This window comes from Mus caroli, chromosome 1 (assembly GCF_900094665.2).
Source record: "Mus caroli chromosome 1, CAROLI_EIJ_v1.1, whole genome shotgun sequence".
Lineage (NCBI taxonomy): Eukaryota > Metazoa > Chordata > Mammalia > Rodentia > Muridae > Mus > Mus caroli.
This window is the reverse complement of record NC_034570.1, coordinates 20,913,697-20,927,417: the sequence shown is the minus strand read 5'-3', so window position 1 is coordinate 20,927,417 and position 13,721 is coordinate 20,913,697. Positions and strand designations below refer to the sequence as shown.

General features: G+C 37.9%; 1 protein-coding gene across 4 annotated transcripts in view; it reads left to right on the top strand.

The window, feature by feature from the left end:
- The window catches only part of Adgrb3 (adhesion G protein-coupled receptor B3), a 724,234-nt gene that overhangs the window by 277,676 nt on the left and 432,837 nt on the right, over positions 1-13,721 (top strand). For all 4 annotated transcript variants that reach the window (XM_021163961.2, XM_029468423.1, XM_029468446.1 and 1 more), the window contains 2 exons: positions 6,346-6,510; positions 6,940-7,104. In XM_021163961.2, the coding sequence (XP_021019620.1) occupies positions 6,346-6,510; positions 6,940-7,104 (330 nt within the window). The remainder of the gene's footprint in view (positions 1-6,345; positions 6,511-6,939; positions 7,105-13,721) is intronic.

The following is a 13,721-nucleotide window of genomic DNA, read 5'->3' as shown; positions in this document are numbered from 1 at the left end:
ATGATTCGTTCATTCTTTTTCAAATATTTTGCTATTGATGTTTAACAGCATTGCTGATTTTTCTATGTTGCTTTTCTAAGAAGCATCAATTTTATGAAGTTCTTTTATTAGTTCTAATGCTTTTCTGGGAGAATCTTTGGTTTTTATCTCTATAAGACCATCTGTGAACAGGAAGAATTTGACTCATTTCTTCTGAATACATATGCTCTTTCTCTTTCTTTCTTGATTGTCTGCACTTCCAACTCTGTGTTAAATACATAGAGAAGGCTAGTACCCTTGTCCCTTGTCTTCTTAAAGATCTTAAAAAAAAAAAGCTTCACCTATCAATTTAGTTCAATTGTAGCTGTTTGATTATGTTATGTGGCTTTTATTGTGTTGAGGGACCCTCCTTCTATGATGTTGAGGTACCCTCTTTAGATTAAGTTGTGACATCGTCCTATATTTTATTGTACCCTCTATCTATTATGTTGAGCTACCTTCCTCCTATGCTTTGTATATATTAAGTGTTTCTGTCTAACAGGGATGTTAGATTTTGCCAAATGAGTTTTGCCGATCTTGAGATATAGCATAGTTTCTATCCTTCATTCTCTTGATGTGGCTTGCCATGTTTATACACTCGATGTGCTGATCCAACTTGCTATCCATCAAAGGAATGGATCCAACATGAACATATTAATTAATTTTAGTGTGTTATTATAATTGATTTTCCGTATTATCAAAATACTTTTGCAGAGTATCTGCATTTTAAAAATGAATATTAGCCTGAGAGCCACTGTTAGTGGTGTGTTCCTTTCTTGCTTTAGTGGTAGCAGAGTCATGGAATGTTTTTGTCTTTGTAACTGCTCTTTTGTGGTGAAGAGACACCAAAACCAAGGCAACTCTTATAAAAGAAAGTATTAGATGGAGGACTTATTTACAGTTTCAGAGGTTTAGTCCATGATCATTGTGGCAGGGATCATGGCTGAAAATATAGCACTGGTGGAGTAGCTTAGAATTCTATGTCCTGAGTTGTAGGCAGGGAGAGAGAAACTGGACCTGACATAGGTCTACCCCCAGTGACACACCTCCTCCAACAAGGCCACAAGTTCTCCAACAAGGCTGTACCTCTCCATACTTCTAATCCTTTCAAAGAGTTCTACTCCTTGATGACTAAGAATTCAAATATATATAAGTGTGCCTATTGGTATGTGCAAGGCATGGTTCATTTTTCTTAAAATTACCACAGTTTTAAAAAATCCTTTCCTTTCTAATTTCGCATAATAATTTGAGAGTTCTTAGTAATTCTTCAACTGTTTGCTAGAACTCAGCAGTGACGGTTAATTTGGTTTTGCTTGTTTATTGTTGCTTTTTTATTAAAAAAGATTTATTATTGATTCAGTGTCATTAGTTTTGATTCTTGTGTTAAGTTTTCTGTTTCTTCTGACTTAGTCTTGGTAAGATATATGTGATAATCATTTGTCCATTTCTCTCGGTGGTCAGGCAGTGTTGTTGCCATTTATGGTTGTTTACAATATTTTCTAATTATCCTTTAAATTTCTAAGGTGTCGCTTGTAACGTCTTCGGTTACATCCCTTGTTTTGTGTATCTGAGCCTTGTTTCTACTTAGTCTGGCTTATGGTTAATCTACTTTGTTTTCTTTTCAGATCGCCAGGCCTTTGTCTTGCTAATCTTTTGTGTTGTTTTTCCTCCTTGCTTGTTTTAGTCTGTAATTACTTTCTGCCTGGATCTCTCTTATTTCCTTCCTTCTAATAAATCTGGGACTAGTTTGTTCGCCTTTGTTTGCCGCTCCAAGCGCAATGCTAAGCAATTTGTTTCAGGAATTCATAGTTTGTTTGGTTTAGAAGTTGACCTTTGTGCGCTGCTGCCTCTGCTGCCTCCTCCTGTGAGGCTTTCCTACACTGTGTCTCTCTCTTCCATTGTTCGGGGAACTTTTAGAATTTATTATTTATGTAATCTCAGACCTACTGTTGCCTTTTCTTTCTGATTGTGATTTCAATCTATTTAATCTATTGGTGGGGGTATGGCTACTCCTCCTTCTTAGTAACTCACTATATGGAGTATATTATTGTATCTTTCACTTTTAACCTGTGTAAACCTTTAGTGGTAAAATGAGTTAACTGTAAACATCATGGAATTTACAAACTATTTTAAACTATAGAGATACCATTTTTTAAATTTAACTTTAAAATTATTTTAGCTGTGTGTGTGTGTGTGTGTGTGTGTGTGTGTGTGTGTGTGTGTGTGTAGGTGTTTTGGAGACTAGAGCTGTTGGATCCTCCTAAGGCTGGAATATCAGGTGGTGGTAAGCTGCCTGACATAGATCCTGTGAAGTAAAGTAGGGCTTTCTCTAACATCATTAACTGTTCACTAATTTCTCTACCTGAGTCACAGTTTTAAACAGAAGTTTATTTAATGCAATAATTTCTGTATCAACATCTAAAGTCAATATCATAAGCACAAAAAATTCTTTTAGTGCTGTGTATTTCTCATTTGTTTGGTAACTGGTCAAAGAGCACAATAAAATAATATTCTTTTTGATCTATATGATCTAGCAAAAGCATTAGTCTAGTCCAATTCCATGACACACATTTTCCTGGCCTCAGATTTTGCAATTGTATACAGTTTCAGTAGCCCTTACCTTGCTGCCTCATTTTAATAATTGGCAATCTGCCGTTTTTATTCCCAAGAGACATGATAGGGGATTCTCCATGGTATTGTTCTGCTTGTAATATTGTTTACACTACTTCAAGGTGAAACTCCTCCTTGTCCATAAAGGCACATTTTTCATAGTCAGCTGGATAAGGTCACTAGAGCAGAGCGTGGTCCATCTTCGTCAACCACAGTTGACCTGTAATCCAGGAACACAATGCCAGTGACACCATAACTTTTCTGTCACCTTTTTGTAAATGATGCATTATTAGCTTTCATTAAGGTTTTTTAGTTTCCTCTTTTACTAACTTACTACCAGGGAACAATTTTCATATCAGAATACCAAGATATGAGTCAGAGTTCAGCAGAAATAGTTTTATAATAGAGCAAAATCATTGAGATCTATTCAGATTTCTCAGGTCACACTGACTCTGTGAGATTCATCTTATCTGTGTGAGGAGCTCACAGACTTATTGAACTAATTCTAGGGAAGGAGAAGCATTGGTCTGCTGCCTTCTACTAGAGCAGGTCAAGTGCTACTCATGGGTATTGAAGAGAATCAATCTCTTTACCACTTGTCTCCCCAGTTAAACTTCAGGTAAGAGTTATCCATTTATTTTCCCTAGTATGAAGAAGAATGTGATTTTTAAATTCATAGTAGCCTGTATATTAATAAATGGATTTTAGCTTCAAGTATCCTAGCATTTACCCATGAAAGATAATGCACACTCTATTTGAGATGCTTAAAAGTATAAAAGAGAATTTAATTTCTATTTCCCAGAAACTTGTAACCCATTATTTCCCATTTGGTCAAATAAGATGAAGAGCTCCTGGAATAACGAGGTGCAAAGTTCATTACAAAAACACAATAATTAACATTTTTAGGTGTGAGGAGATTATTTGAAATTCAAAACACATAATAGAAAATCTAAAATCTTCATTCTGGCACTAAAGGAGTCTGTGAGTATGTATCTGTGACATATGTTAAACTTTTCTTATTCGTCACTTTTCTGTTTTTCTCTCAATGTAGACAACACACTAAAAAAAAAAAAAACACACACAATAGAATTTTATACTAGACCTTGTATTAAGTTTCTTCTTCTTTTTTTTTTGAATATGCAATGAGTTATTTTATCAAGTCATTTTTTCAGAGCAGATCAGCTAATAGTCTATAAAATGAACATGGTATAAAATAAAACAGAAATAAAAGTCTAAGGTATCACGATTTATATATCTTCATTTATATTTATATATCTTTCTGGGTAACTGAATTTGTAAACAAGCCTAGTTGCATCTCAAATATGTGTTTAATGGGTGTTTTGACAAAATTTAGCCTCAAAATGTCTCTCAAGTTTCTAATATTAACTCCTCCTTGAACATTAGGAAAAACCAAAAATATGTACATATTAGCAAGCATTGAACAACTCACATTATGAATGGATGACATTGATGGGTTTAATTTTTAACTGATTGCAAGGCAGCATCTTTGAGGAAAAACATAATAAGTCAAACTTTCCACAGGCAGCTTCTCTCATTTTCCTGATGTGTTTCCAGAAAGATCTTTTTATACTTCTTATAGAAACAAAATGATAGTTGGGCTTCTCTCTCATGTCCATATTTAACTTGTTCATTCTTATTTAAATCTCTATATAGTTGAATATACTGATGTATGTGTGTGTGTGTGTGTGTGTGTGTGTGTTTCTGTGCACATGTATGTTGTGTTCTGTTTTGATGTTTTGTTCTTTTGTTTATTTTGGTCAAGAGTATGTAACTATAACAGTCATGGTGAAACATGCCTAGAAATGATCTCAAATATGAATCTCTAAGGATGGCACTCAACCCAGTTCTCTCTTGACACAATTAAATTGACATCATCTCCAGTGGTTTTGCTTTCTGGATATTGAGAGTTAGGTGTCAACCTGTACACTGCTTTATCAAATAAAACATAAGGTACAAGTTATGAATCTGAATGCTTCAGGTCATTCTCAAACGGCTTGGAATAGCAAATGTTCATAATGGAAGCTTTGTTTATTTTTTTCTTTTAAAAGCAAAAATCTGAAGTGAAAACTACATTCTGCTTTAAAGCCAAAAATCAAGGCGATATTGATTTATAATGTTCTATTGATTCACTAGAACATTTGTTTTGTCTAGTGAGCACACTAATGACCAGATAAGATTGTATCAGGTATTTTTAACAAAATGCGATGCTAAAATTACATGAACAGGGTGATAAAATTGGCATTTTGTGGTTTTTAATCTTACACAGGGTTTATTAAGTACAGCTAGCTAGCTATTAAAGAATCCTATATAATAGCTACATGTGAGACTTGAAATTACCTACTCATTCTGTCAGTCTCTGGTTTGCTTGGAAGGATTTTCACAGCAATATTAGCTTCTGATAGAACCTATGATTGATGCTAATTTCTCTTTTAGGCATAATCAAATTCACTAAGAACCATGAAGTGGTACTGGACCAAATAGACCTTCAAGTAGACCTATGAACACATTTATAACATTCATATACTAATATGTGCATTTTAATAAGGTGTTTCTGGTTTAACCCTCTGCTTTGTTCTGTAGCATATATCAGTCTGTCCCTTTTGTGTAAACACTCATGTCCCCCCATTCTATCAATTATTGATCCTACAGATAAGATCCTGTGAATCCCTGCAAACCTAATGTACAATGTGAAGAACATTTTGGCCTTTGACCTTTGATTTGTTATATGTATAATGCAGTAATTTTTAAGATAGCTGAGGCTGGAACTGAAACTTCTCACCTCTCTCATCAGCACCAATTACAGGAGTCAAGTGCATCCCCACCGTCATACAAAGATAGCTGGAAGTCACCATGTGTTTTCTCTCTTTGATTCCAGAGGCTTCCCTTAGTGCCTCTGAACACCAGCCCGTCATAGCTTTCTATTCTTTCCATCTCTCTGCCACCCCAGCTCAGATTCTCCCTGTTGCTTTCGTAATTTGCTTTCCCCTCACTATACTAGCTCTGACCAGAACCTCTTCCCAAAATCTTAACCTAGCTGCAAAACTAAGTTGCTATCTTGGACCATCCTCCTCTGCTGCCTCTCTTCACTTGAATCTCTGGATCCCCTGTATATCAGCTTGCATCTTGTTCTCATAATGCCCACCTTTCTTCTGCTAAGGACCTTTGCACATCTTTTTACAGACAACTCTTACCCTATTTATTTCCTCATGATTCTCAGTGATTACTTCAACCATCAGTTTGCCAAAGATATCCCAGACCCTTGGGACCTATAGTTCAACAAACAAAGGAAGGAACACACTGCTCAGCTCAGTTTCTTGTTTTTAACTCAGTCCAGTGCCCCAGTAAGTAGAAAGGTCTAGTCACATGAACCATGTGTGTTCTCAGTTTAGTTGAATCTAGACAATCCCTCACAGACATGTGCAGACATTTATTACCATGATGATTATAAATGACATTCAGTTGATAATTAAGATTAACCATCATAAATGAACATACATAAGATGAAATAAAAACAAAAATAAAAGGGTAATAATACCTTGTGGAGAGGTAATAGTCCCGTGCAGAGTGATCCACAATTACGGACACTCAGAGAAGCCTTAATTAGGATTTATCTTTCAGGTTAGTGGTACCTTGTGCTCCCTGCATAGCCTTCCCCACTGGAACTTCTTATGCTGTCTTCTCTCTCTGCTTTGGTAGTTGATGGACAGTGGCAGGAATGGAGTTCATGGAGCCACTGCTCAGTGACATGTTCTAATGGGACACAACAGAGGAGCCGGCAGTGCACAGCAGCTGCTCACGGAGGCTCTGAGTGCCGAGGACCATGGGCTGAAAGCAGGGAGTGCTACAACCCTGAATGTACAGGTAAGGCCAGTTCCTGTGTACCAATGACATCGATGGTTCATAAAACCACAAAGAGCCACACCAGACAGTCATGCAATGAAAGGTCTTATGGGTAAAACCAATTAGTTTATTTTACACTATACTGTGAAAATCAAGTCTGCATAGTCATGAGATTCTGAGGTCAAATAACAACTAAGCTAATAAAGGTTAGCATTAGGCTTACAGTTTTTAGGAGTAAGTTCCCTGGGAATCTGAATAGTCAGACACCTGGCTATTATTCTTCTAATCACAAAATGCATAGTATTTCACCAGTAAGTCAAATATTTGGACAAAGTTTATTCATGGCAGTAAATTAGTAACAGTTGAAGGGATGTTAATATCCCCAAACTCACACACTGCTAAAGCCATGTGCAGCTGCTACTACTGTTAAGCAAGACCCCTTTCTTTCAGCCAATGGTCAGTGGAATCAGTGGGGTCACTGGAGTGGATGCTCCAAGTCCTGTGATGGCGGCTGGGAAAGGAGAATGAGGACTTGTCAGGGCGCAGCTGTAACAGGACAGCAGTGTGAAGGCACAGGTGAAGAGGTACGAAGATGCAGTGAGCAGCGGTGCCCAGGTAAGAAGAGCCTGCCACGTGTGTGCATTTGTGCACATGCATGAATGTGCATATGTGTGTGTGTGCGCGTGTGTGTGTCCGCACATACAGCTAAGTATAGCACCACCTTAATTAAAAGGTTGATACTAATAAATGGCAATACACTTGTTTTTTTAATATAATATATGACAGATATATCCGAATAGTTCTACAGTGTTTATTTGTTGAAAAATGACATTGAAATATATGATAGCCCAATTGTAGGTACAAAGAATAACTAGGTTGTGTATAATTTATATCATTACTGTATATTTTCTACTGTTTTTAGGAAATTTGCTAATTGGGGATACAAAAACTTTCTTAAATCATAATAATTTGCTTAAATGTTAAGCAAATGAAAAGGAACTATTAAAACTCATATAACTTCATTTTTAAATAACTGATTAATGTCTCATTGATGGATGACCTTAGACATCTCAATTTATCTACTTTTTTTCCAATCATAAAAATATACTATGAAAAAAATATCAGATGCTGTGGCTCGTGAATGTGATGTGCATGTAAGTACAGATGATAACATGGTCAGACACTGTCCATACCCTATTAATTTTTGGCAAAGACTTTTTTTTTTAATACTGGATTCTTTCCTTAGAATAATTGTAGCATACTGAGAACTCAGGAAATAAGTAAGTAACCTTGATTTTAGGATGATGCCAGAGATGATACTGAGACAAACATAAACTGGTGATAGGTTGACCTTCTACCTGCTCAGTGGCATGAACTGGGAGGATAAGTGCCTTGTTGTGTTTATTCTATGGGTGTGCTGCTTTGGATTGACTGTGATTTGAAGGGATGGAGAATCACGTTGGAGAAGAACCTCTGGGCTGGGTGTGTCTGTGAGAAACCATCCATACTAGGCTAACTGAGGTGGGGAGTCCCACCCTGACTGTGGGACTGAGTACAAAGGAGAAAGCAAGCCAAGTCCCAGCATTCATCTCCTGCTGCATCCTGACTGTCGATACACTATGACCAGCTGCCTCAGACTATAGCCAACCTGTGAGCCAAAAGGAACTCTTCCTTTCTGAAATTGCTTTTGTCAAAGCATGTGGTTCCAGCAACATGACTAATTGACTAATACAGACCTTTGGTTTTAAGAAGTAGAGTCATTTTTATGATAAATCTGACCCTGTGGTTCTTAGGGCTTTGGAACTGATAAGTGAAAGAGATGTGGAATAGTTTTGAAATTTTATGTGCAAGAACCCTCAAACTATAATCATAGCATGGGGCATACGGGTGGGAATTTAGAAAAGTCGATGATGCAGACAGAGGTGGACAGTGGAAGCCTGGTCCAGACTTTTCAGAGCTGGAAATGAGCACCATCAGAAATTGGATTACACGACGGACATTCATGCACTTTTCTGCATGAACATCTGGCAGGTGATCTGACTTACTTTGCCCATAGCTTGAGGGTTTGAGAGAGGCTGAATGTAAAGTATTTGGTGGAAGAAAATTCAGATGGGATAGCTGTCAGTCTGGGCCACAGCTCCTGCCTACTGCACTCATTCAAGTCTTAGAGAAAGCAAGAAAACAAAAGAGAGCCATAGTGTATGAAAGTGCTTTCCATGCAAGCCCACTAACCAGGCTTCTATCTACGATGCCCACAATGGAAGGAGAGAAGTTGTTCCCCAACATCTGTTCTTTGATCTCTGCATGGCATGCATGCTACTGCATTGACATACACACATAACAAACTCATACATCATGTGCACATATACATAGCCACACAGAGGCATTCGCAGATATACATTCACACTAGTAACAATGATGGTGGTGGTGGTGGTGATGGTGATGTTGAAATACTTTAAGTGAAGCAGAGCATTATTAAAAACTGTGTACTTTGATGAGGTAAAGTGTGTGGACATTGAAGGATAATTTAGCAGTCTGCACTACAACAACCTCATGGATGTTCTAAGTATAAGATCTTACCCATCAAAGACACCTTCCAGTGAACATGTTCATTTGAATCACGGAGCCTAAACTGAAAATGTTGCTGAGAGGATTCTTTGAGAGCATCTTATTCGGGAAGTATTCATCAGAGTTAGCTCACAAAAGCTGATGTGAATATGGACCAAAAGACTCCATCTCTGTCCTGAGAAGGCAACACAAACTTGGCAGTATCACTACTTTTGTACTAGTTGAGGAGGTGTGAAAGACACCAGGGGAGGAGTTACAGAAGCGTGTGCCATGATTCCATAGAGCGGATAAGCCCAAGCATCATGTGTCAACCCAGGCATCTGGTTGCAGGGAAAGAGGTCCTGAGAGGCCACTTCATGATGCTGTGAAGGTAAAGCCTACTTTGTGATGGGGTCTTATGGTGGTCAGATGTCAGACCATGGGTCATCCACCAATTAAGACTGTAGATATGAAGCAGGGGTTGCCCAGGAGAGAGGCTAGGTTTGTTACGGACAGCAGGGCTGGAAGAGCTAACCTTCTTAATCCACTTGTGGCTCTCATGATTCTGTCTGAAGTTCCAGATGGTGAAATGAAGCTGCAGAATTTGTAGTCTGTGCTGATAGGTTTCCATGTTGACTTGCCTGATCATTTCTATCTCCCCATTCTCCATTTTGTAATCTAGACACTTTTCTGTGCTAGTTTGCTTTGAAAGTCTATATTGCTTCGTAGGAAATCATCATCATGACATCACCTTGAGTCTTCAGTGACACTTAGATTTTGTATTTTGGGTGAGTATTAGGACTGTTCAAAACTATGAGCACTTTGAAGTTGGACTGAATGCATTTTGCATGGTGAGATAGTCATTAATTAGCCTATTGTGACAGGAGGTAGAGGTTTGTTACTGAAAGTAGTGTGCTTTGTGTTAAGGTGACAAATTGTAGACATGAAATGGATTTTATTTGTCGAGTTGACAGAATGTAGAATCACCTTAGAGACAAATCTCTGAGTAGGTTATTTGGGGTGGGAAGATCCACTCTATCTCCCTGATTCAAAAAAATAAGAAAGAAAGCAGAGCACATCCTGCTCCCCCTTCCCCACCCCACCATGATTCTCGATTGCAAATACAAAGTGGCAGCTACTTCAGGTGTCTGGTGCCCTTAATTCCCCTCCATGATGAACTGTATTAAACTATGAGCTGGAAACCATCTATTCCTTAAGTTGTCTTTGCCAGGGTGTTTTGTGAGAACAACAAGACAAAGGTTTCCTATTCACCTTGACTAACTGGTTAGGGATTATGGCTGCATCTTTGAGATGTAGAAGCTATTGATCTCCACCTCAAATGAGCCCCTAGGTTTAAAAATGCAAAATTTCTAAGAGTTGCTCAGGAGTCAAAACATTACGTTTTTCTAGAATCAAAATGCTAAAAGAGTTGACTCTACTACTCAGCCATTAAAAACAATGAATTTATGAAATTCCTAGGCAAAAGGATGGATCTGGAGGGTATCATCCTGAGTGAGGTAAACCCAATCACAAAAGAACTCACATGATATGCACTCACTGATAAGTGGATATTAGCCCAGAAACTCCAAATACCCAAGATACAATTTGACAAACACATGAAACTCAAGAATGAAGCCCAAAGTGTGGGCACTTTGCCCCTTCTTAGAATTGGGGAAAAAAAACACCAGTGGAAGGAGTTACAGAAACAAAGTTTGGAGCTGAGACGAAAGGATGGACCATCCAGAGACTGCCGAACCTGGGGATCCATCCCATAATCAGTCACCAAACACAGATACTATTGCATATGCCAGCAGGATTTTGCTGAAAGGATCCTGATATAGCTGTCTCTTGTGAGACTATGCCGGGGTCTGGCAAACACAGAAGTGGATGCTCACAGTCAGGTACTGGATGGATCACAGGGCCCCCAATGGAGGAGCTAGAGAAAGTATCCAAGGAGCTAAAGGGATCTGCAACCCTATAGGTAGAACAACAATAAGAACTAACCAGTAGCCCCAGAGCTCATGTCTCTAGCTGCATATGTATCAGAAGATGGCCTAGTTGGCCATCATTGGGAAGAGAGGCCCCTTGGTCTGCAAACTTTATATGCCCCAGTACAGGGGAACTCAAGAATGAAGCCCAAGTGTGGGCCAAGAAGTAGGAGTTGTGGGTAGGAGGGGTGGGGAGGGTATAGGGGACTTTTGGGATAGCATTTGAAATGTAAATGAAGAAAATGCCTAATAAAAAATTGGAAAAAGAAAAAAAAAAAGAGTTGTCTCAGTTCCACACTGATAATCACATCGTAAACTAGAGTCCTTTTGCATTTTCATTACATTTGTTTATATTATTGGGATAGGTGTTCAGGCCTGCCCAATACACATCTAGACTTCAGAGGACAGTTTGGGGAGTCAGCCTTCTCTTTCCTACTTGTAGGTCCTGAGCAGTCATCAGGCAAGATAGCAAGCACCCTCATCCTGGGAACCATCTTTCTCTTTGGTCCAGAAACTTCAGTTTCAAGTTTTGCATTTTGTCAGCAGGTTTCCTTCTGGCATTAAATCTAAAATTAGTTTTGCTAATTCTCCAGGCCATGTGTATTCAGAACGATAAGAAACAAACAGCAGGCAGAACTCTGTTGTAAAGAATGCCTAGACAGATTAACAAAGAAATCCCTGCACTGCGTGAGAATTGACAAGCTTTAAACAAGAACATTTGTTTTGCCAAAGGAGACATTTCATTAGAACAGGAAAGCATTTTAAGCAAGCCCTTCTTGATATGAGAAGGTATGTGAAGCAGTCTCAGCGTATGATGCTTATGAACTGCCCTCAACTGCAGCCTGGTAACTGTGCACAACTGCATTTCATCTGCAAAGGTAGAACGGCACAGTTGCAATCAGATTTACAAAGATTGCCACCTGCTGTTGGAAAAACATTTTACAGCTCTGTTTATAGGGAGATTGTATGTTTTATTTGCTATGTTTACTTGTTAGGTTTCAAGATTTAAGACAGATCAATACGTTATCAAATAACACTGAAAACACTTTTATAAAACGCTATATTTTGGCATTAGCATTTTTATTTCTTTGTTTTCAGGTAGGTGATTGGAAAACAATGGCAATTTATTTGCAAATATATCGCTCCCTGGTGAAACCTACTTCTTAAAATAGATAAATATTTTCTTTATTAGTTCATATACAATCACCAAAATGTTCTCACTTACCTACATAGCTATGTCAAGTTTCTTTTTTTGCTATAACTTAATCTGACATTTTGCACAAAATGCATTATGCATTACAAGGTATTCTGAACTATTAATTTCAAGATGTTGTTCCTCTGTTGAAGATGGGATGTTTTATCATAATATTAGCTATATCTATCCACTAATGCCTCATATGTAGTCAGTTTCTTCAATAAAGCAGTATTTGTAAATAGTTATTTTACAGTTTTACACAGGTCGAACTGACTTTCATACTAAGTTCTAAGCTTCAGAACTACATTAATCCTACATGATTTACTCATCGTGGCCACCATTATTCACTCTGTGAATGACTGTATAGTGGTCCTAATTCCAGCCAAGATATTGCTTCTGATATACACATTGACAAATGTATTGGAAAACTATTCATATCACTTTAACATTTACTCAGGCACTTTTCTTGTCAGTCACAAAGCTTCAAAATTTTTTTTGGTTTAAAAAAAAAGTATTTTCCCAGCATTATTTTTAATATTGTTTATTCTTGACTGGGGTGGGGGAGGCATGGAAACAACTAGCATTTATTTTTATGCTTCACTTAATTTGAATTCAAAAACAAATTAATCAACCTTTGTGCAGAGACCATCTGTTGTCAGAAAGGAGAAATATAATATATGTACATCTTCTAGATAAGTAATGAAAATCAATTTTCTAGATTTAATCAAACCCTATTACATCATCTACAAAACAGATAAAATATGCCCAGCAAGATTAAGAGGTCTCTTTGCGGGTAAATGGACTAGGGCAATATTAAAACAACATCATCGACCCCCTGCCCCAATAAGATGTTTCATTTGTTTTCATAAGAAAGCAGGGCCATAGCAACCAAAACTTAAGAATACTACTGACTGGGAAATAGAATCACTCCAGGGGAGATAATTAAGTGTCCCCATTTTTAAATTGGTCAAGCTCACCAAATAATGATTTCATTTATCTCCGTCTCCTCTCACACCCTCGGGTGCTGATGGGTAAATGGTAGGGTGGTAATAACTGCACTTCTTTTGCTTTCTATTACAAGGTGAAACATCCTTTCAAATTCACCTTTTCCAGGTAACATTATTCAGAAATCAAAATTTACTAATGGACTGTCAAGATATAACTTTTGTGCTCCCTGTCAGACCATAGTACTAATGTCCATTATTTTTAAATTACTAATCACTAAGTTGGAATCTATCACTATCACTTACAGATAGATATGGCTCTTAATCTGCAAATAAAGTTTGCTTGTTGGGGTCATGATTGCTTTGCCTGTCATGCTGAGTGAAGCCTGCTGGTAGCCTGCATTCAGGAACACCTATATATAATTGGCTGCATGATGAGCTGGGGGGTGGGGGGCTCCGGCAGGCCAGAGATGAAGCAAGTTGATATTTACCCCTAGATCTCCATGGAAAAGGAGAGCAGCTGTAGCACTAGTGATGCAAAACATAGTGTGTCTTCAA